This window comes from Thamnophis sirtalis, unplaced genomic scaffold, assembly GCF_051295495.1.
Source record: "Thamnophis sirtalis isolate CommonGarterSnake01/CBP01778 unplaced genomic scaffold, rThaSir2_p1.2 scaffold_14, whole genome shotgun sequence".
Lineage (NCBI taxonomy): Eukaryota > Metazoa > Chordata > Lepidosauria > Squamata > Natricidae > Thamnophis > Thamnophis sirtalis.
The window spans coordinates 4,848,459-4,870,102 of record NW_028261394.1 but is presented as its reverse complement, the minus strand read 5'-3'; the positions used below and the strand labels follow the sequence as shown (position 1 = coordinate 4,870,102).

The 21,644-nt window shown below is 46.4% G+C and overlaps 1 protein-coding gene and 1 long non-coding RNA gene across 2 annotated transcripts in view; one reads left to right on the top strand and one right to left on the bottom strand.

Annotated features, from left to right (window-relative positions):
• Positions 1–3,713: 3,713 nt before the first annotated feature.
• Positions 3,714–5,967, bottom strand: LOC148042665 (uncharacterized). The gene is made up of 3 exons (XR_015698469.1): positions 5,949–5,967; positions 4,384–4,427; positions 3,714–4,269 (listed from the first exon to the last, which is right to left on the bottom strand). It is a non-coding gene; the product is annotated as an uncharacterized LOC148042665 (long non-coding RNA).
• Positions 5,968–13,612: 7,645 nt separating this feature from the next.
• RNF216 (ring finger protein 216) overlaps positions 13,613–21,644 on the top strand; it is an 89,361-nt gene continuing 81,329 nt past the window's right edge. The window contains 6 exon segments of the mRNA XM_087728483.1: positions 13,613–13,873; positions 16,113–16,240; positions 19,001–19,570; positions 19,572–19,643; positions 19,645–19,818; positions 20,393–20,469. Of these exon segments, the coding sequence (XP_087584609.1) occupies positions 13,810–13,873; positions 16,113–16,240; positions 19,001–19,570; positions 19,572–19,643; positions 19,645–19,818; positions 20,393–20,469 (1,085 nt within the window). The 5' untranslated portion in view covers positions 13,613–13,809.

The following is a 21,644-nucleotide window of genomic DNA, read 5'->3' as shown; positions in this document are numbered from 1 at the left end:
TTTTGTGTCTTGATCTCTTTTTTTTTTTTTAATTTTTACTATATGATTTGAAAGACAGTATTAAAATATACAGTGGGGAAAAGCTGAGCTTCAGCTGAGTTTTCAATCCATCTTCAACTTAATTACTATTAAGCTCCAACGTTTCTGCCGTTATGTGAAAGTTGTTAAGTGAACGACGGCATTGTTAAATTAGTAACAATGGTCGTTAAGTGAATCTGGTTTCCCCATTGACTTTGCTTGCCAGAAAGTCGCAAAACGGGATCGCGTCCCCTTGGGACACAGCAACGGCCTCAAGGATGAATCCACTGGCCGAGGTAGCGCAGTGGTTAGAGTGCAGCACTGCAGGCTACTTCAGCTGACTGCTAGTTGCAGTTCGGCAGTTCAAATCTCACCGGCTCAAGGTTGACTCAGCCTTCATCCTTCCGAGGTGGGTGAAATGAGGACCCAGACTGTGGGGACGATATATGCTGACTCTGTAAACCGCTTAGAGAGGGCTGAAAGCCCTATGAAGCGGTATATAAGTCTAACTGCTATTGCTATAAGCGTCCGAATTCGGATCACGTAATTGCTGCGAACGTCGTAGCGATGTAAACAGCCCTAAGTCCCATTCTTCATTGCCTTTGAATAGTCACTAAATCGATTTCCTGTTCTAGGGTGGGCCCAACGGTTTGTGAAGAGTGTTTCCCTATCGCCTTCTGTGTGACCCTTTTGTTGGGCCCTCCCATCCAGAGTCGTCTTCCAATGCAGAATAAGAGCCCTACAGGCCATCCTCGTTCGGCAACTGTCTCCCTTTGCATCCATCGTGATGGTGATGAAAAAGTGGCTTTCACGACCAACCTTTTGGGTATTGTAGTTCTAATACATCGAGCAGCCATCCTGGGGTACTTCTGCTTTAGGCATGCTAAGGAGGGTGTTTTTAAGGACAGGCTTGTTATACTTGACGTGCAATGTGGGAAGACATAACTAAAAACTAGCCAATAACCCCTCCTTCCAAACTTAAAAACCCCATAAAACAATCTTTCAAAAATGAGTCAATCTCTTATGGGTTCAAAGGTTTTATTTCTTTTAAAACACAAATATTTCATCATTCGTCAATCATTAAAACATCGAAGTACAATTTTTTTTGTCTTTGTGCCCCTCCCTCCCTCTACCCCCCCTACTCCCCCTCCTTCCCCCCCACCCGGCTTCCCAGAACCCGTACACGGTATGGATTTTTAACAAAAAACAGTCTAAAATCTATTGAAAGAAAAAAAAATAAAGAAATTAATGACATTCTGCATTGAGCTTAGCTTCTTCTTGCTGAACTAACTTTAAACAATTTAAATCATTTCTGATCTTAAGCATAGGCTAACTGGAATTTCTTGGTCCCGTATTTATTTTGTATATAGTCAATCCATTTTTTTCCAGTCTCGTTTATATCTCTCATTTGAGTGATCTTTAAGATATGCCGATATTTTAGCCATCTCGGCTAAGTTTGTGACTTTCAATGCCCATTCTTGGATTGTAGGCAAGTCTTCCTTCTTCCAGTATTGCGCCACCAACAGTCTTGCTGCCGTTATTAGGTGCAGAATCAAGTTAGTCTCTACCACTGTAAAATCAGTACATATACCTAGTAAAAATAACTGAGGAGTAAAAATGAGTCAATCTCTTGATGACGTACTTGGGCCAAACCCAGGTTTTTAAAGAGCTTTCTGAAGGGCATCTAAAATCAGGGGACATCCAAATCTAGAGAAGATCGGGGGTCCATAGGGCAGCCTCGCACACGAGAGACCCATCTCCTGGGTCCTGTCAGAGGATACTCTTTTAAGTGATGAGCCCTGGATCATGACAGCCCCCTCCCCATCCTATCTTCCTGGTTGGATGCAAGCAATTGGAGACCACAGGGAGCCATGGAGGGTTTTGTAGTTCATAACTAGCCCTCTTGACTTATTGTTCTGACCGAGGCTTCCCAAGAACATGAAGCAAACTCCTTGTCCCGTCAAAAACCCCTTTTATTCATTGACTGTGACTTCTGCTCCTTCGCATCCAGCAAAGTCTTTCAAGGGAGGATTTACAGTCACAGACCTTCTCTGGCTTGGAGAGCTGCCAGGACGATCTTTGCAAAACCTGACAAGGAGTCTCAGAGAGTCACAAACCAATGAGGCGAACTAATGATCTCCTGCAAACTCCACTCCCCTTTCGCTCCTCTTTTATTTCCTCTGGGAGGGGCCATTCATCGTCCACCTGTGGTCTTACTCCCAAGTCGACCCTATTCTTTAGCTGCTCCCTTTGTCTGGCAACTCTGCACATGCACACACTGGGAACAGGCTCCAGCTGTTCTTCTGCCTCACTGAATGTCTGATTCTGAAGGCAGCTGATAACTGTCAGACGGCTCTGGCCCCCTCTCTGCCTCTGACACAGAGCCCTCATCGGAGTTGATAACTGGCCTATGGCCCTGGCCCCATCTCTGCCTCCAATGCAAAGCTTTTGTCCGAGCCTTCCCAAGACTCCAGGACTGGCCCAGGTTCCTCCCCAACCTCCTCACTGCCCGAATCTGCTGCCAGCTCCACTGGCGGGCCCCAACGAAGAGTGAGGAAATCAAGGATTGCAAGAAGAGCCCTCCTGGTCCAGGAATGGAGAAACCAAGGTTCGTCAACATTGCTCAACCATCTCCTGAAAACCTGCCCTCCCGCAAAAAAACACTAGTATGATTTATGTGGATTGCTTATTTAGCATTCTGTGACTATTGTAGTGTTGTCTCTTATGATGAATGTATCTTAAGATTATAATCACGATTTGTCACTTGTTTGTATGTACACTTGAGAACTTACACGCATCGGAGACCAATTCCTTGTCTGTCCAATCAACGCTTGGCCAACAAAGAATTCTAAAAAAAAAGAGAGAGGAAGAATTCCTTCGTTTGTTGCCGAAACTGGCTACGCTTTTCGATCTCTCTCTCTGGAAGCAAAACGCCTAGGCCAGCTGCTACTTCCTCCTTCCTCTGGTTGAACAAACATGTCCTTGTGACCAACTTTAAACCTTAGCCTGTGGCAAAACAATACCCTGGCAAGTGGCTCAATTGGCCGGACTCTTGTTGCACTCCTTTCAAGCCACTGGGCCTGGAGATGTTTTGTTGCCTCCGGCTCTCACCTGCATACATGGGGCAAAAGGTAATAAGTGATCCATTTGAATACGTCAGCTGTGGTTATTTTTGCTTCCCCTGTGACCGAGGGCTTGCAAACCCTTCCAGGCTGCACAATGGATGGCTCGGGTCCAGAGCGTCCTTTGAAGTAAAACGTTCACTGCCAGCAAAAAGGCAAAAAAAAATAATTCCCGTGCTTTTCACCTAGCTACACGATCCATTTTCTGGAGTGATTTGATTGATTGATTTTATTTTATTACACTTATATGCCGCCCTTTTCCCCAAAGGGGACTCAGGGCGGCTCACAATTCAAATCAGGGAAGGGCGGGGTACAGACAGGAAATAAAAAGACGAAACATAACAACACATAATGTAAAAACACACAACAGTCATACCATTCGAGGGGGGGGGGGCAACAGCTCTTTAGCCCCAGGCCTGTCGGAACAGCCAAGTTTTAAGGGCTTTGCGGAAGGCCTGGAGGGTGGTGAGGGTTCAAATCTCCACGGGGAGTTCGTTCCAAAGGGTTGGAGCAGCCACAGAGAAGGCTCTCCTCCGGGTAGTCGCCAGTCGGCATTGGCCGGCGGATGGAATTCGGAGGAGGCCTAATCTGTGGGATCTAATCAGTCTATTGGAGTGACCCAATACACAGTCCAAAATCCTTCCAATCTTGGCAACTAGAATAGAATAGTTGGAAGGGACCTTGGAGGTCTTCTAGTCCAACCCCCTGCTCAGGCAGGAGATCCCTACGCCACTTCAGACAAATGGATATCCAACATCATCTTAAAAACATCCAGTGTTGGAGCATTCACAACTTCTGGAGGCAAGTTGTTCCACTGATTGATTGTTCTCATTATCAGGAAATTTGTCCTTAGTTCTAAGTTGCTTCTCTCCTTGATTAGTTTCCACCCATTGCTTCTTGTTCTACCCTCAGATGCTTTGGAGAGTAGCTTGACTCCCTCTTTTTTTTTTTTTTAAAGATGCATGGACTTCAACTCCCACAATTCCCCAGCCAGCATTGTTGAATCGCATCAAGACAGGCTCCTGTGTCTGAACTTTCTCATTTTCCCAGAAGCAGTGAGTTTAATTTTAAATCGCTTCCCTTCCAGAATTGTTCCAGTCAATATTAGTTTTTGATCGTTGAGCTCCACCTGGTGGATAACATGTTGGGGAAAAATATACGCTATCATACACTGAAACATTCATGCTAACCAAATGTAACTAACAGATGGACACAGGAATACCCTTAAAATCACAATATTTACCTTTGCGGTTCCCACTTTTACTGGTGTTTACAGCACAGTATCATCTAAAGGGAAACATGGGGTGTTTTTTTTTAAATTTTCTTTCCAAGGGGCAGGCCTTTGCACATGGAATGGATTGCAATATCTATTATACCAAAGAAGCAGAAGGAAGCCAAGCCTGATCCTAATATATTCCATTTTCTAATGGAATAAAACAGGAGCATCTTTTCTCTTTTTTTTCTTATCAGATGTTAATGATAAATAGTTCCCATAACTGACCAGGCTGATCCCTGGGAGGAGATAAATACTTTGAGAGGGGAGATGGGATAGGTAGCAGCAGCAGCTTAAATGCTGAATGTCCTGGCAATTTTAAAGAAGCATGGCTAAGCTATGTACTCCATCAGGGATTCTGTGCGTTTTAAAGTCATCAAGGTTGCTGGCTGGGGAATCCCTTCGGGGAATAGGGCGGCTTACAAATCGAATAAATACCAAATACCAATACTTGAGGTCCACCCATTGACTTCAAGCCACCTCCAAGCTACACTATATAAACATGACAAAAATATAAATAAATAAAATAGATAAGATAAAGATAGACAGGTAGAGATAGATTAGATAGAAGACACAAAGATGATAGACAGACAGACAGATAGATATAGAAGAGAGAGAGATATATAGATAGGAAAGATAGAAGGGAGATATAGATAGATAAAATAGATTGAAGAGATAGAGGTAGAAGAGAAAGAAGAGATCGATAATAGATAGAAGAGATAGATAGAAGAGATCGATAAGATAAAAGAGATCGGGATAGAAGAGAGACGAGATATAGAAAGAAAGAAGAGAGATAGATATGTAGAAGAGAGAGATAAATATAGATAAAATAGAAGAGATATAGATAGATATAGATAGATAGATAAGATAGAAGAGATAGAGATAAGATGGATAGAAGAAATATAGATAGAAGAGATCGATAAGATAGAAGAGATAGGGATAGAAGAGATAGATAGAAGAGAGATAGGTAGAAGAGATAGAGATATAGATAGATAAAATAGAAGAGATATATAGATAGAAGAGATAGGGATAGAAGAGAGATAGAAGAGAGAGAGAGAGAGATAGGAGAGATAGATAGATAGATAGATAGATAGATAGATAGATAGATAGATAGGAGAGAGATAGGGAAAATAGAAGAGAGATAGACAGGAGATGGATAAGCTAGATAGAAGAGATAGAAGAGATAGATAAAATAGAAGAGATTGATAAGATAGAAGAGATAGATAAGATAGATAGAAGAGATAGAGATAGAAGAATTAGATATAAGAGATAGAGAGAGAAAAGATGGCTGGATAGATAGATGTAGATTAGGTATTGTAGACAGATAGATAATTAGATAGAAGTCACAGGTAGATACATGAGATGATAGATGACAGACAGACAAGACAGAGAGGCATGGAGCCTTGCAAGAGGCTGCTACTCCTGGCCCTTCTCCCTTCAGCCTTCCTGAGGGCTGCTGGCCTGCTGGAACCTCCCCGGCCTTCACCCCAACTTCAGGCAGGTAGGCCGGGGGGGGGAGGGGCCTCCAGGCTCACCACGTGCTCCACGTGTGGCCGCTTCTCTCCCTCTATGGCGCGGCCGGGAAGAGAAGGAGGAAAGAAGCACCTCTCCCTCCGCGCGGCTCTATGGCCCGGCCAGCCCCCCCGCCCCGCCCCCCTCCGGCGGCCGGTCACGTGGGAAGGGGAGGGCGGGGCGGCGCTGCGTGACGCGTCCGGGGGGGAGGAGGGAGGAAGCCGGAAGCGCCGGAGCCGCGCGTGGGGGTGGGGGGGGCCGGGCCGGAGCGCGAGGGGCAGGCCGGCCTGCGAAGGGGCCGCACGGGGCAACCGGCCAGGGAGCGAGCGGGGCAGCGGGCGGTGAGTGAGGGGAGGAGGGGAGGGGGAGTCTCTTGCTTTCCTGGGGGGGGGAGGGGTCTTGCTTTCTTCACCTTTCCTGGGGGGGGGTCTTCCCCGCCACCCCCCCTTTCCCCTCCTCCTTTCTTGGGGGTCCTCGCCCTCCCTTTCCGCGTCTCCTTCCCTCCTTGGGAGGGGTCTTCTCCTCCTCTTCCTTCCCCGTCCGCTCTCCTTCCTTTTGTGGGGAGGGGGTCTTATTCCCTTCCTAAGGGGTCTCCCGTCCTCCCCTCCCTTTCCTTGGGGGGGTGGGGTAGGGGCGGTCTCCCCCCCTCTTGTGCTTCTCCTTTCCCGGGGAGGGGTCTCTCCCTTTCCTCTCCTTGGGTGGGTGGGGGGGTCTTCAGTTCCCCTCCCCCTCCAATTCTGGTGTGTGGGGGGAGGTCTTCTCTCCCCCCCTTGCTTGCCCTTCCTAAGTGGTCTTCCCCTCCTCTCCCCCCCTGCTTCTTTTCCTGTGTGTGTGTGGGGGGGGGGGGGGCTTCTCTCCCTTCCCTGCCCTCCTTTTATTGAGGGAGGGTCTTTTCTCCCCCCCCTTCTTTCCTGGAGGGTGTCTTCTCTTCCCTCTCTTCCCCATTCCATTTCTGGGGAGGGGTTTTTCCCTCCTGGCCTCCCTCTGCCCTACTTTCCAGACTCTCTTTCCCCTCCCCTCCTCTTTTTCTCAGAGGTTGGCTTCTCCTTCCCTCTCCCCTCCTCAATGTTTAATCACACCCCCACCCCAAATATTGTTTTCCCCCCCCCTGGTTTATTCTTCCCCCTCTTTGATAGACAGGTGGGCTCTCCCCCCCCCAGCCCTCTGAATTTCACCCCTTCCCTCCTCTCTCTCCACCACCACCCCAATCCCTGACCCCCCCCCCCTTTGGCTTGCTTTCTCTCTTCCTTATAGGAAAAACAATACCCCCCCCCCAAAGCTAATCCTGTCTCCTTTTCATAACACTTTCTCTTCCGCTTTGCAAGTTTCGCTGGTTTGATTTCTTTGCTCTTCCCTGATTCTCGAGGCCCGATTTTCAACAGCATTGCCCCCTCTCCACCCCCTCCCCTTTAGGCCTTTCTCTGCCCCTTCCTGGCATGTGGCTTCAGGGGTCTCCACTGTCCCCGCCCCCCCCCCCCCCGGCAATGCTTTCAAGAGGGGGGGACTGGTGGATGGCCCAGCAGCTGTTTCTCTATCAACAGCCGAGTCTCCGGTTCAAATCCTGATACTTTTCACCCTGGGGCTAAAAGCAAGACCAAGAACCTCTTTCTGGGGTTTAGAGCCAGCCAGGTGTGGGTGTGGCCTGCTGTAAACTGACTTTCTATGTTTTTAGCATCCTGGCTGGTTCTCCGCCAGATCTTTTATCCTTGTTTAACTTTCTTTGCTGGCCAAATCGGTGTTGACTGACTTGATTTGGAAAGAAACCTTTATGGTTTATATTGGAATTTGCTCCTAGTTTAAGGTAAAGTTTCCCTTCGCACACAGTGCTAATCGTTCCCGACTCTAGGGGGTGGTGCTCATCTCAGTTTCAAAGCCCAAGAGCCAGCGCTGTCCGAAGACGTCTCCGGGGTCATGTGGCCGGCATGACTCAACTCTCGAAGCCGCACGGAATGCTGTTACCTTCCCACCAAAGGTGGTTCCTATTTTTCTACTTGCATTTTTTACCTGCTTTTGAACTGCTAGGTTGGCAGAAGCTGGGACAAGTCACGGGAGCTCACTCCATTACGCGGCACTAGGGATTCAAACTGCTGAACTGCCAAGCTTTCTGATCGACAAGCTCAGCATCTTAGCCTCTGAGCCACCTCGTCCCCTGGCTCCTGGCTTTACAGCTGTTTTAATCTATGTCCAATTCCCGAGGGATTTGACACTAACTGAAATGACCCCGGAGATCTGAAATGTATGGCTTCCCCCTCCTCAATTGAAGACAGTACAGGTAGCCCTCGACTTGCGGGAGTTAGTTTAGCGGCCGTTCGAAGTTACGACGGCACTGGAAAAAGGGACTCTGGGCCATTTTTTCACACTGGATTTACTTTTGAATGCTAGATAGCTGACTCGCCTCGATGACGGTGGCAGTTATCCCGGAGTCACGCAATTCCCCCCCCCCCTTTTTTGGCGACCTTCCGACAAAAGTCGGCGAGGACACCAGCGTGTGACTCATTTACCAACTGAAATGGTTCCATCGGCCGAAGTTGCAAAAACAATCCACGTCGTAACATGGGACAAAACTTCACTTAACAACATCAGTTTTGGGCTCGGTTGCGAATCGTAAGTTGCTAATTTTGAAAAATCTACACATAGCCCCAGGGCTTAGTAGTCTGAAGGGCTGCCTCCCATCCCTTCCGGAGGGGTGTGTGTGTGTCTCCAGGCCAAAATGTTTCATGGACTTTCCAAATCCTTCCTCTTTGAAACAACGTAGGAAAACTCCCGAGAACTATTTTTTTTTATTTTTAAAAAATCAGGTTTTAATTCTTCCATTAACATTTATTTGTTTGTTTGTTTGTTTATTAATGGGATTTATATGCCTTCATTTATCCTTTGGGACTCATGGCTCAGTGGGTAAGATGCTCAGTGGCTAAGATCAGAAAGGTCGGCAGTTCGAATCCCAAGCGCCACGTGACGGAGTGAGCTCCCGTGACTTGTCCCAGCTTCTGCCAACCTAGCAGTTGGAAAGCACGTAAAAAATGCAAATAGAAAAATAGGCACCACCTTTGGTGGGAAGGGAACAGCGTTCCGTGCGCCTTCGGCGTTGAGTCATGCCGGCCACATGACCACGGAGACGTCTTCGGACAGCACTGGCTCTTCGGCTTTGAAACGGAGATGAGCACCGCCCCCTAGAGTCAGGAACGACTAGCATATATGTGCAAAGGGAATCTTTACTTACCTTTCAGGTTTTAATTGGGGTTTGCCCACTTGAATGTAAACGTGGCTTATCAGTTGAACAAATCAGACGCTCAACTGTGTTCCTTTTCACTTTTTTGATTGGGCCACATGTCTGCTCGTCCTCCGAACCATATTGCTCTTTTTCCCATTTATGGAATAGCCCTTCGAACTGTCCCTTTAACGTCTCTCTCCCACCTGTTCTCTCCCTTTCCTGTTTTCTCCCCTTCCCCATCGTACAAGCTCCTTTTTCTCTCCCCCCACCTCCCACCCTTTCCTTCCTTCCCTAAGACGGTCTTTGCTTCTCCTTGGAAAGTCATTCATGGGGATTAAGAGAATAAATTTCCTGGTTCGTAATTGCTGGCAGGGACAAAGTTCCCTTACCTGCAAATCTAGCTTTGTGTGCAGTGAAAACACAACCTGGCCATCTGAACGTTTATTGGGGGTGGGGTGGGGGGGGGGGAGAAGGTAAGTGCCAGGAACTTTTTAGGGGGGGGGGTGAGAGGGAAGGACAGAAGAGGCAGGCAGATCCTGAAATTGTCTGCTACCTGTTGTGAGAATAACATGGACGAAATGGACTTTAAACTAAGATGGTTTGTAGGAATTTTCTGGTCCCAGCCTTGTAGATTTGGGATATGAGTGGTTTTCTTCCTTATCCTTGGGAATCAGCAGTGAGCACCATAATATTGGGGGGGCGTGCGTGTGTGTTTGTGTGTGTAGTGTGTGTTGTGTGTGTGTGTGTGATTGAGCTCTGCAGACTTCGGATGCAGCTTTGAATTTGACATTTGTAAGTCGTTTGCTATTAATTGTGTTAGTAAATATACCACAAGCAGTTTTCAGAAGTTTGTTCAAAGTTACAGTGCCCCAGAAAAAAAAATTGACGGATGACCATTTTTCACACAGTTGTAGCGTCCCGTCCCCCCTCCCCGGTCATGGGATCAAAATTCATATGCTTGGGCAACTGCCTCGTATTTATGACGGTTGCAGTGTCACGTGATTTCCTCTTTGCAACACGCTTGTCAAGCAAAGTCAATGGGGAAGCCAGATTCGCTTAACAACCGGGTTCCTAACTAAACCAGAGCAGCGATTCACTTAACAACCGTGGCAAGAAAGATGGCAAAACAGAGCAGAACTCACTTAACACGTGACCCGACAAAAGGGCGAACGACAAAGCCGCGCTGACTAAACCGCGTCGCTAAAACCGCGGCGTCATCAACGCGGCGACAACAGCGCGGAGACAGAAGGGCGATTTCAGTTGACAGAGGGGCGATTTAAGTTAAGGTAAGGGTTAGGGTTAGGTTTAGGGTTAAGTTTAGAGTTAGGTTTAGGGTTAGGGTTAAGTTTAGGGTTAGGGTTAAGTTTAGGGTTAGGTTTAGGGTTAGGTTTAGGGTTAGGTTTAGCGTTACGTTTAGGGTTAGGTTTAGGGTTAAGTTTAGTTTTACAGCGCGCTTCTGTCGCCGTGCTGTTGTCGGCGCGATTCAGCGCTCATTCGTCAGAGCGCTTTAGAACACGCGGTTTTGTCACCGCGGTTTACTCGAGCGCGGTTTTGTCGTTCGCCCTTTTGTCGGTGAACCACTTAACAAGTGTCTCGCTCAACGACAAGAGATTTGGGGGCTCCATTGGGGTCGTAAGTCGAGGACTGCCTGCCGTACAAAAACCATTATCCTTTGAATGAGCTTCCATGTCATTCCCGCGAATTATCTTTGGTAACTTTGGTTGATGTTCAACTTCGTGGGAATGCGTTGGGGGATTTTTAAATATATTTCGGCACGCACGGCCATCAATAGGTCAGTTTAAATATCCCTATTGCGAGGGTGGTCGGCTAAGATTCGTTGTTTTTTTTCCCCCCTCCTCTCTGCGCCGATAAAAAAGCCAAATTCCCGATCCACCCTTCTGAAAGATGAGTTTGGCCGTAGTTTAGATTCTGGAGGAAGTCGTGAGCTGCTGTCACAAGGAAGATTCTTCAACTGTGTCCTCTTGAACTTTATGTTCCTTTCGGAAAGAATCTGTTGCATGCGCCTCTTGGAACCATTTTTTTGGTTTCTGGTTAGAGCTGGGGGGGAAATTTTTTGCATTCAGGATAATCGATCCCAGGGGAATCCAGTCCTGGCAACTTCCTTCGACCGGTCGGTGGTGAAACTTTTTTTTTTTATCGCGGCCCAATGAATCAAGAGATTTTCCCTTAAAAAGTTCTTTCAGCGTGTATTCCAGGGGAAAAAAGAAATAGATAAATAGATGTTTTGGTCGCCACGATGTAAAAAAAGATGTGGAGACTCTAGAAAGAGTGCAGAGAAGGGCAACAAAGATGATTAGGGGACTGGAGGCTAAAACATATGAAGAATGGTTGCAGGAACTGGGCATGGCTAGTTTAATGAAAAGAAGGACTATGGGAGACATGATAGCAGTCTTCCAATATCTCAGGGGCTGCCCCAAAGAAGAGGGAATCAAGCTATTCTCCAAAGCCCCTATGGGCAGGATAAGAAGCAATGGGTGAAAACTAATCAAGGAGAGAAGCAACTTAGAAATAAGGAGAAATTTACGAGCAGTGAGAACAATTGATCAATGGAACAACTTGCCTGCAAAAGTTGTGAATGCTCCAACACTGGAGGTTTTTAAAAAGAGATTGGATATCCATTTGTCTGAAGTGGCGTAGGGTTTCCTGCCTAAGCAGTGGGTTGGACTAGAAGACCTCCAGGGTCCCTTCCAACTCTGTTTCTTCTATATTCCATTCTATATTTCACTCTCCTATTCTATATTCTATTCTATTCTATATTCCATTCTATATTCTATATTTCACTCTCTTTCTATTCTATTCTATATTCTATTCCTATATTCTATTCTATATTCTATTCTATATTCTATTCTATATTTCACTCTCCTATTTTATATTCTATTCTATATTTCACTCTCCTATATTCTATTCTATTCTATATTCTATTCCTATATTCTATTCTATATTCTATTCCTATATTCTATTCTATATTCTATTCTATATTTCACTCTCCTATTCTATATTCTATTCTATATTTCACTCTCCTATATTCTATTCTATATTCTGTTCCTATATTCTATTCTATTCTATTCTATATTCTATTCTATTCTATATTCTAGTCCATATTTCACCTCCTATTCTATATTTTATTCTATTCTATATTCCATTCTATATTCTATTTCACTCTCCTATTTTATATTCTATTCTATATTTCACTCTCCTATATTCTATTCTATATTCTATTCTATATTCTATTCTATATTTCACTCTCCTATATTCTATTCTATTCTATTCTATTCTATTCTATATATTCTATCCTATATTCTATCCTATATTCTATTCTATATTCTATATTCTATCCTATATTCTATATTCTATTCTATATTCTATCCTATATTCTATATTCTATCCTATATTCTATTCTAAATTCTATTCTGTTCTATTCTATTCTAAGGTCAGTGGATGGGTCTCTTGTATTTTATCCCTCCCCCCCCCCCCCCCCCCCGTGCCTGACTCTCTGTCCTCTGCCTCTTGGAAGGGTTTTATTTACACCCAAACAGATGCTGGTCTCTTGAAACGAAGGCCGGCATTGTCGTGCCTGGAATCTGACGATGGGGCTGGTGTCATGGAACAGTTCTGGATAGAAGTTTGCTGCAGGCTTTTGGCAACGGGATCAGAGTTGAAACGCCCAGCAGTGTCTTTCCCAGCGAGCCGTTTATCGTGCAGTTCTGCCGCCTCTGTTCAGATCCACGTGTCATATTTCAATTATAGCCTCTCTCTTTTCGCATTGAGTCTTCTCCTGCCTCATATACGCCCACACACTGACGGACACCAAATACGTCCCTGGAGGAGGGGGGACCCCCGAAAAAGTGTGGAGCCTTTTAGCAGCTGTGGCTAGGAAGAGGGAGCTAAGGCAGTATCTGAATAGAATGGAATAGAGTAGAATAGAATAATAGAATGGAAAATAGAATAGAATAGAGAATACAATAGAATAGAGAATAGAATAGAGAATACAATAGAATAGAAGAATAGAAGGGAAAATAGAATAGAATAGAGAATAGAATAGAATGGAAAATAGAACAGAATAGAGAATAGAATATAGAATAGAATAGAATGGAAAATAGAATAGAAGAATAGAATGGAAAATAGAATAGAAGAATAGAATGGAAAATAGAATAGAGAATAGAATATAGAATAGAATGGAAAATAGAATAGAGAATAGAATAGAATGGAAAATAGAAGAATAGAATAGAAGAATAGAATGGAAAATAGAATAGAGAATAGAATGGAAAATAGAATAGAGAATAGAATAGAATTGAAAATAGAATAGAGAATAGAATAGAATGGAAAATAGAACAGACAATAGAATAGAATGGAAAATTGAATAGAATATAGAATAGAATGGAAAATAGAACAGAATAGAGAATAGAATATAGAATAGAATAGAATGGAAAATAGAATATAGAATAGAATGGGGAGCCAGATTGTTGGGGGCAAGAGGCTGACTCTGTAAACCGCTTAGAGAGGGCTGTGAAGCGGTGTATAAGTCTAAGGGTTCTTGCTCCTGAGACTGCAGTAACATGCTCACGCAAAGCCGTGTGCTCAAACGGTCCTTCTACCTTTTCCAGGGGCTCCTGACCAAGGGAATGTCATGCTCAAGTGCGTAACCTTCTAACATGGCAGACGGAGGTCAGAAAGAAGTAATCGACTTGAATAGTTTCCGGAGCCATCGAGGAAAAGGTAAGTTCTCAGCAAGTTCTCACCTTCTGGCCACTAGAATTTAGCACAGCGCAGCACTGAAATGAGAACCGGAACAGAATAGAATTGGAATAGAAGTAGAATAAGGAATTGAATTCTTTTCTGACACACAAGGAATTTGTCTTTGGTGCAGATGCTCTCCGTGTCCATAAAAAGACAAGATACATTCGTCACGAATCATAAGGTACACTTGATGATTGATTGATTGGTTTGATTTGATTTAATAAATTTATAGGCCGCCCAATCCCGAAGGACTCCGGGCGGCTTACAGAAAATAAATTGTAAAAAAGTGAAAAGTTAAAAAAAACGGAGGAAACAGATTAAAAGAAAAACCACATCATGCACCCAGTCTAATCGGGGCTGGACCTCAGTCATGAGGTCAACAGCCCCAGGCCTGCCGGAATAGCCAGGTTTTGATAGCCTTTCGGAAGGCCATGAGAGTGGGTGGTTCCACCACAAAACCGCGGTAGACAAAAGTGCGCTCGAAAGCGTGTACGTGACGTCATCACAGCGCGACGAAAACATCGCGCTGTGATCGATAAATGTAAAAATAAAGCGAAAACCTTACCCTAACCCCCCCAAACCTAACCCTAAACCTAACCCTTAACCTAAGCCTAAATGTAACCCTAAACCTAACCCTTAACCTAACGCTAAACCTAACGCTAACCTTTAACCTAATGCTAAACGTAAACCTAACGCTCTAAACCTAACTCTAACCCTTACCTTTATGTGAATCGGCTTGCTTTAATTTTATTTTTATTTCAATTTTTAATTTTTTTCGTCGCGCTGTGATGACGTCAAATGCGCACTTTCGTCGAGCGCGCTTTTGTGGACCGCGGTTTTGACGGGTCACGGAGTGGGTAGGGTCCGGATCTCTGGGGGTAGTTCATTCCATAGGGCCGGAGGGGCTATAGAGAAGGCCCTCCCCCGGGGAGCCGCCAGCCGACATTGTCTGGCTGACGGCACCTGGAGAAGGCCCACCCTGTGCGAACTTATCGGCCCTTGGGAGGTATGCGGCAGAAGACGGTCTCGCAGATATGATTGGTCATAGTGTACAAAGAAGCAATCAGGAAAAACTATCAGTATAAATCAATATAAGGACACAAGCGACAAAGTTACACTCATACAGTCATAAGTGGGAGGAGACGGGTGATAGGAGCGATGCAAAGATTAATAGTAATGCAGACTTAGTGAATAGTTTGACAGTGTTGTGGGAATTATTTGTTTAGCAGAGTGATGGCGCTCGGGGAAAAAACTGTCCTTGTGTCTAATTGTCTTGATGTGTGGTGCTCTATAGTGTCGTTTTGAGGGTAGGGGTTTGTTGTGGCCCAGCAGGAGCCGTTGGAGCTGCCACCAGACTCCGACAGCGAGGGGCCCTATGAGTCGGCTCTGGGGGATGTGGAGGACCCTGGACAGGGTTTCAACTCGGAGCAGGGCGCAGAGAGGCTGGTTGGCCACCAGGAGGCACCTAAGCCTTGGACCAGTGGGGAGGAGACAAGGGAGAGTGAGCCGGAAGCCAGCAGTGAGTTGTTCCTGGATGCACGCCATCGAAGAGCTAATAGGCGTCAGGAACAATTACGCAATTACAGGAGGTGATTGCGCTCAGCTGGTGGTCATTAGGCTCCTCTCCAGACTATAAAGAGACTACTTGTGCACACGGCCCTCTTTGCAGAAGTCAACACAGAATCGAATGTCGGAGAACTTTGTGTGAGCTTGGCAGGCTGGATTGCTGCCAAGCCTTATCTGTGTTTATTTGCTGCCCAAGCTTGTCTGTGCTGGGTTGCTGCCAAGGACCTGTCTGTCTGTTAATTAAATGCCGTAACTTATCTCTGGCTCGGCGTGTGCTTTGGTGTGGAACGAGGGGGGTCAGAACAGGGTTGAAACAATTGATGCCCAGGATGCCAGGGGTCTTTAGATATTTTCTCAGCGCTTTTTTTGACTCGTGCAATGTACCTCAATGGAAGGCAGGTTGGTAACAATTGGTTGTTATTTCTGTTATTAAGCAAGGTGGGAGGTGAAGTGCCTTGTGCAAGGAATTCTGGGAGTTGAAGTCCATGTGCATGACCGGCCGCCCACCTCTGTCCTGGGAGTTCCCCTCCTGCCTTATTTCCATGCAAGCTCAGGCCACTTATTTCCGCCTGGAGTCAGACGGACGGAGATAATGCATATTTACGAGCTGCCGCTGACCTTCAGCTGGCTGATGGGCTTGTCCTCCCTTCAGATAGGGGAGACGAGGGGCTCATCACTATATCGGACTCCTCGGACGAAGACCTGCCCGTGATGTTGGACACACCCGTCCGCCAGCAGTGGGAAGACGAGGATGATGAAGACGTGGTCATCTTGACGGAGGTAAGTCCTCCCTATTCTGTGTCAGAGGTCACCAACCGTTTGGACCTTTGGACCGTTTGGAGTTTCTCCATGGTGTTTTCTTTAAAAAAAAATCTTTTCAGCAGTGCAGAAAACAAAAGAAAAAAAGAAAAAAATACTCTTGTTCTTTCTCTGGCAATTTGGTAAAGGAGCTGGGCCTGTTTTCCAGCGATGAGTTTCATAACTCCTGAATCCTCTGAGCTCAGGGCCTTCCCAAACTGGTTTTTGTACGTTTATCCAAATAGGCTGCAGCTAAAATTGGGTTTTATCTTATACTAATAATTGTGGCTAGGGGACGCGGTGGCTCGGGGGCTAAGACGCTGAGCTTGTCGATCAGAAAGGTCAGCAGTTCGGCGGTTCGAATCCCTAGCGCCGCGTAACGGAAGGAGCTCCCGTGACTTGTCCCAGCTTCTGCCAACCTAGCAGTTCAAAAGCACATAAAAAAATGCAAGTAGAAAAATAGGAACCACCTTTGGTGGGAAGGAAACAGCGTTCCGTGTCCCTTCAGCGTTGAGTCATGCCGGCCACATGACCACGGAGATGTCAGGGCTGGCTCTTCGGCTTTGAAACGGAGATGAGCACCGCCCCCTAGAGTCGGGAACGACTAGCACACATGTGCGAGGGGAACCTTTGCTTTTAATAATTGTGGCTAAGCCTTCATTATTAAACCACAGTGTGGTGCATCGGCTACAATTCACCGGGGTCACAGTTTTGCACGAAAACCTCAAGCAAAAATTGCCTGGCGTGTAAACCAGGTGCAAGGTTTGAGGAATGTCCCAAGGCTTAAAGCCAAGCACAGTTCCCCCCCCCCCCTGCATTCTTAAAACGCCAGGTGGCTGTTTTCCAGCTGCTTTAAATATTCTTCAAGCTGATGAGAGGTTTATTATCCCAAATTCATTACATGCATCCCCCAGCCGCTTTTGATTCTCTCCTCTGGGATATTTTTGACAAGTGGGAGCTGTTAGCCCAGAAGGTCAAAGTTATATTTCGAAGTATTTTTATTATACAGTTTTCTTCGTTATACATCACAGTTCCATCTTTGCAACAGCGATATACTGGTTATATCCACAGTTTTTTTACATTATACATACTGTTATAGCGCCTAGTATACATTATCATATTCATAATTCTTGTTTCCCTATTTCTTAACATACATCTCTCTCTAATTATCATTCTAGATATTTTGTTTTACATTTTACCTTTTTATAACATCTGACCATAATATTATTTACAATCTCTATTCTTCCATCTACCATTATACTTATACTTATTTCTGATTCCCAATTTGTTAATCGTCTTTCGTTGGTTAATTTTTCTAATCTTTGCATCTACTTTCTAGACAATTAAACCATAGATCCCAAATTAAATAATATCCTGTTGCTCCTTTCCTTTAATTTCCATTGTCAACCTGTCCATCTCAGCGCAATCTAATATTTTTTTTTATGACCATTTCCTCGGTGGGTATATTTCCATTTTTCCAATTTTGAGCATACCCTATTCTAGCCTCTGTTATTACGTGTAAGTGTTAAGTATTGGGGTTTTATTTGTTATATTTCCCTGTTAATATGCCTAATAGAAATAGCTCTGGCTTTAATTCTATTTGTTGTTTCACCAGTTCCTCTGGCCACTTTTTTTATCCTTATCCAATACTTTTTCTTGCTGATGGAGAGGTCCACCACATGTGTTAATATGCTCCTTGTGTCTGCTTGCATTTCCAACACTCTTGGTGATCTCTTTGGGAGCATTTTTGCTAATCTTGCAAAAAAAAAATTCATTACATGCATCCCAGCCGCTTTTGATTCTTTCCTCTGAGATGTTTTGATAAGTGGGAGCTGGCTGGATGAGAAGCACAAAGTTATATTTTGTCGGCTGGCGACTCCAATGTCTGCTGGCGACTCCCCGGGGGAGAGCCTTCTCTGTTGCAGCTCCGGCCCTCTGGAACGAGCTCCCTGTTGAGATCTGGATCCTTATTACCCTCCCGGCCTTCCGCAAAGCCACCAAGTCCTGGCTGTTCCAGCAGGCTGGGGGAGCTGAGAAGCACCTACCTCCATAGAAATTGTGAATGTTGGTTTTGTTTTTAATATGTTGTCTTTGTCTTGTTCCCCACTTTCCCTTGTCTTTTGTGAGCCGCCTGGAGTCCTCCGGGAGTGGGTGGCATACAAGATAGATAGATAGATAGATAGATAGATAGATAGATAGATAGATAGATAGATAGATAGATAGATAGATAGATAGATAGATAGATAGATAGATAGATAGATAGATAGATAGATAGATAGATAGATAGATACGGTAGATAGATAGATAGATAGATAGATAGATAGATAGATAGATAGATAGATAGATAGATAGATAGATAGATAGATAGATAGATAGATAGATAGATAGATAGATAGATAGATAGATAGATAAGTTATCATTTGAAAGGCCTGCCACAAAGAAGGTTTTAAACTTTCCCGTGGCCGGTGATTGGAGCTGCTGGCTGGAAGGGGGGAAGCAGAGAGACAAAGAGGAGTAGGTAGTGGCCCTTTAAACCGTACAATCCCTCCCTCCCATTTCCCCACCATAGAAAAAGGCATAGTAGAATAATAGAAAGTGTGGCAGCCCGAAGACCCCGGAGAAAGCGGAAAGGCCTTCACATTGAGTTTGACACCCCTGATCTAGGCAGAGGGGTTTTAAACCTAGCCCCTTTTTCCAAAGGAGTGACGCATCTAACCCCTCTCTCTCTGCCTCCTTATAAAGACGGCCACCAAATCATTCCTGCGGCCCAACGTCATCAAGCCCGCCGCCCCCTGGCAAGTCGTTGACAAGACGGGGAAAGGAGGATCAGATGGCGATGTGGTGGCGCTTCCTCACCAAGACCACAAGGCCAAAGCCCCGACTTCTCCGAGGCTGCCCGGAACAACCCGCCGGAACTGCCTGAAGGCGGGAAGCGCCGCGGGGCGGGGCAGGCCGAGCCAGGCCGAAGTCTTGGAGTTACCCGATTCTCCAGATCCCGCCGACCCCGGGGAGGTTAGCGGGACAGAGGCTGGGCCCAGCGTGGTTCCGAAGAGAGAGGCGGCTCCGGAGGTCATTAATTTGGAGGAAGTGGGGCCCAATCAGGAGAGCCAAGAAGAAGAAGAAGAAGAAGAGGGAGATCGGACGCTTCCACCACAGCAGGACCCCAAACTTTTCCATTGCGCGAAGGAGAACATGCGGCTGGATCATCCGTACTTCCAGCCGGCGAAGGAGGAGGCACGGACTGGGGTCAATCCTCTCCCTTCTCAGCCTGGACCGTTAGAAAGAGAACTTGGGCCTTTGCCGAGGGTGTACCCAGGGAGAGATTCCCGGGCCGGCTTTCCCCAGGCCCGTGCCTCAGCAGGATGGGATCCCAGGCCCCGCTTCCCCCTCAACTAGCTCACCCCCCAGAGGAAAACGGAGGCCAGGAGGCGGTAATAAACGAGCAGGCCGGGCCGGCGTTTCCAGTCCAAGGGTCGCTGAATACCAGCTCCGGCGAGCTTCCCAAGCAGACGGCTACTCTGCTGGACAAAGACCTCCTTGTTTTACTCACCCGAGAAACGGTAAGTCTGACGGTTCACTTGAGCCCCGGTGGTTAGGAGGCAGTATTGCAGGCTGACTCTCTGCCCACTGCCAGGAGTTCGATCCTGACTGGCTGATGGTAGACTCGATTCATCAGAATAGATCTAAAAGGGAGCTTGGGAGTCTTCTAGGTCAAGCAGGAGACCCCCTACATCATTTTTGACCTTGAATGGCTCGACGGTTACCGTGTTTCCCCGAAATTTTTGGGGGAAACACGGTAACCGTCGACCGGCAAGAAGCTAGTAATTCCTTGAATGGCTGGGGTGCAGGAGTGAGATTCAGCCGGTTCGGTTCGGGAGAACCGGGAGCTCCGGTGATTAGGTGGGCCCGCCCGCCCGCCCCTGCGCTTCACTTACCTATATCCTCTCAGCTGATTTGCGCGGGCGAGCAGATGGTGGCGCCTCCGCTGTGTTGCTCCCCAGAAGTAATGTGGGAGGTAGGTTTTGTTAAAACTGCGCAGGCGCGACCACCGAACTGGTTGTTAAGCAGGGAGGATCCCACCACTGCTGGGGTGCCTGAAGGATTCAACCCCCCCCCCACTTCCTCCTTTTCCAGGAAGCCAGGTTCCCAGATGCAACGAGAGAGTACATTGAAGAGCTGATCCAGAGCAAAAACTGCAACGACTTAAACATGTAAGTGTCAAAGGCTGGGCGGGTCGTCCTTTGGCCAGCCAACCTGGCCCAGAACTCGCAAAACTAGTGGCGAGATTCCCCCTTCCTTGCGACCCAACAAAAGATGATTCTGATCTCGTGTCCCGGATCTCTCGCCTGAGCCCTTTTCGTTTGGTCTAGACCAGGGGGTGTCACACTCGATTTCATTGAGGGCCGCATCAGGGTTGTGTTTGATCTCCGGGGGGGGGTAGGGGGGTCAGGGGAGGGCGTGGCCAGCTTAACATCACTTGTATTGCCAAGTGCTAAGGCAGGACTTCCCTCAAACCCTCCCTCCCTCATTATAATCTCCCTTCTTTCCTTCCTTCCTCCCTTCTCTTCTTTTTCCTTCCCTCTCCATTCTCCTTTCTCATTCCTTCCCATCTTTCCTTCCTTCCTCCTTCCCTCCATCCTTCCTTCATCTCCCTTCCTTCCTTCATCTCCCTTCCTTCCTACCTACCTACCTACCTACCTACCTACCTCCATCTCCCTTCCTTCCTCCTTCCTTCCTTCTCTTCTTTTTCCTTCCCTCTTCATTCTCCTTTCTCCTTCCCCTCTTTCCTTCCTTCCTTCTTCTTTCATCTCCCTCCCTCCTTCCTTCATCTTCCTACCTTCCTTCTCTTCTTTTTCCTCCCCTCTTCATTCTCCTTTCTTCCCCTCTTTCCTTCCTTCCTTCCTCTCTCCCTCCCTCCCCTTCCTTTTCCTTCCCTCTTCATTCTCCTTTCTCCTTCCTCTCCCTCTTTCCTTCCTTCTTCTTTCATCTCTCTCCCTCCTTCCTTCATCTTCCTACCTTCCTTCCTTCTCTTCTTTGTCCTCCCCTCTTCATTCTCCTTTCTTCCCTTCTTTTTCCTTTCTCTCTTCTCCTTTCTCCTTCCTTCCCCTCTTTCCTTCTTTCCTCTCTCCTTCCTTCTTTCCTTCTCTTCCTTTTCCTCTCCTTTTCATTCTCCTTCCTTCCCCTCTGTTCTTCTTTTTCCTTCCCTGCTCTCTTCCCGTCCTCCCTTCTTTTTCTTCCTCTTTCCCTTTCTCCTTTCCTGTCCCTTCTTACATGCTCAAAGGCTTTTCCTTTTGCTTTGCTTTAAGTTTGTTTTGCTAGCCCTCTTCCAACTAGCCAGAGGGAGCTCCGTTTTCACTGACAAGACCCACCACGGGCCGGTCTTTTG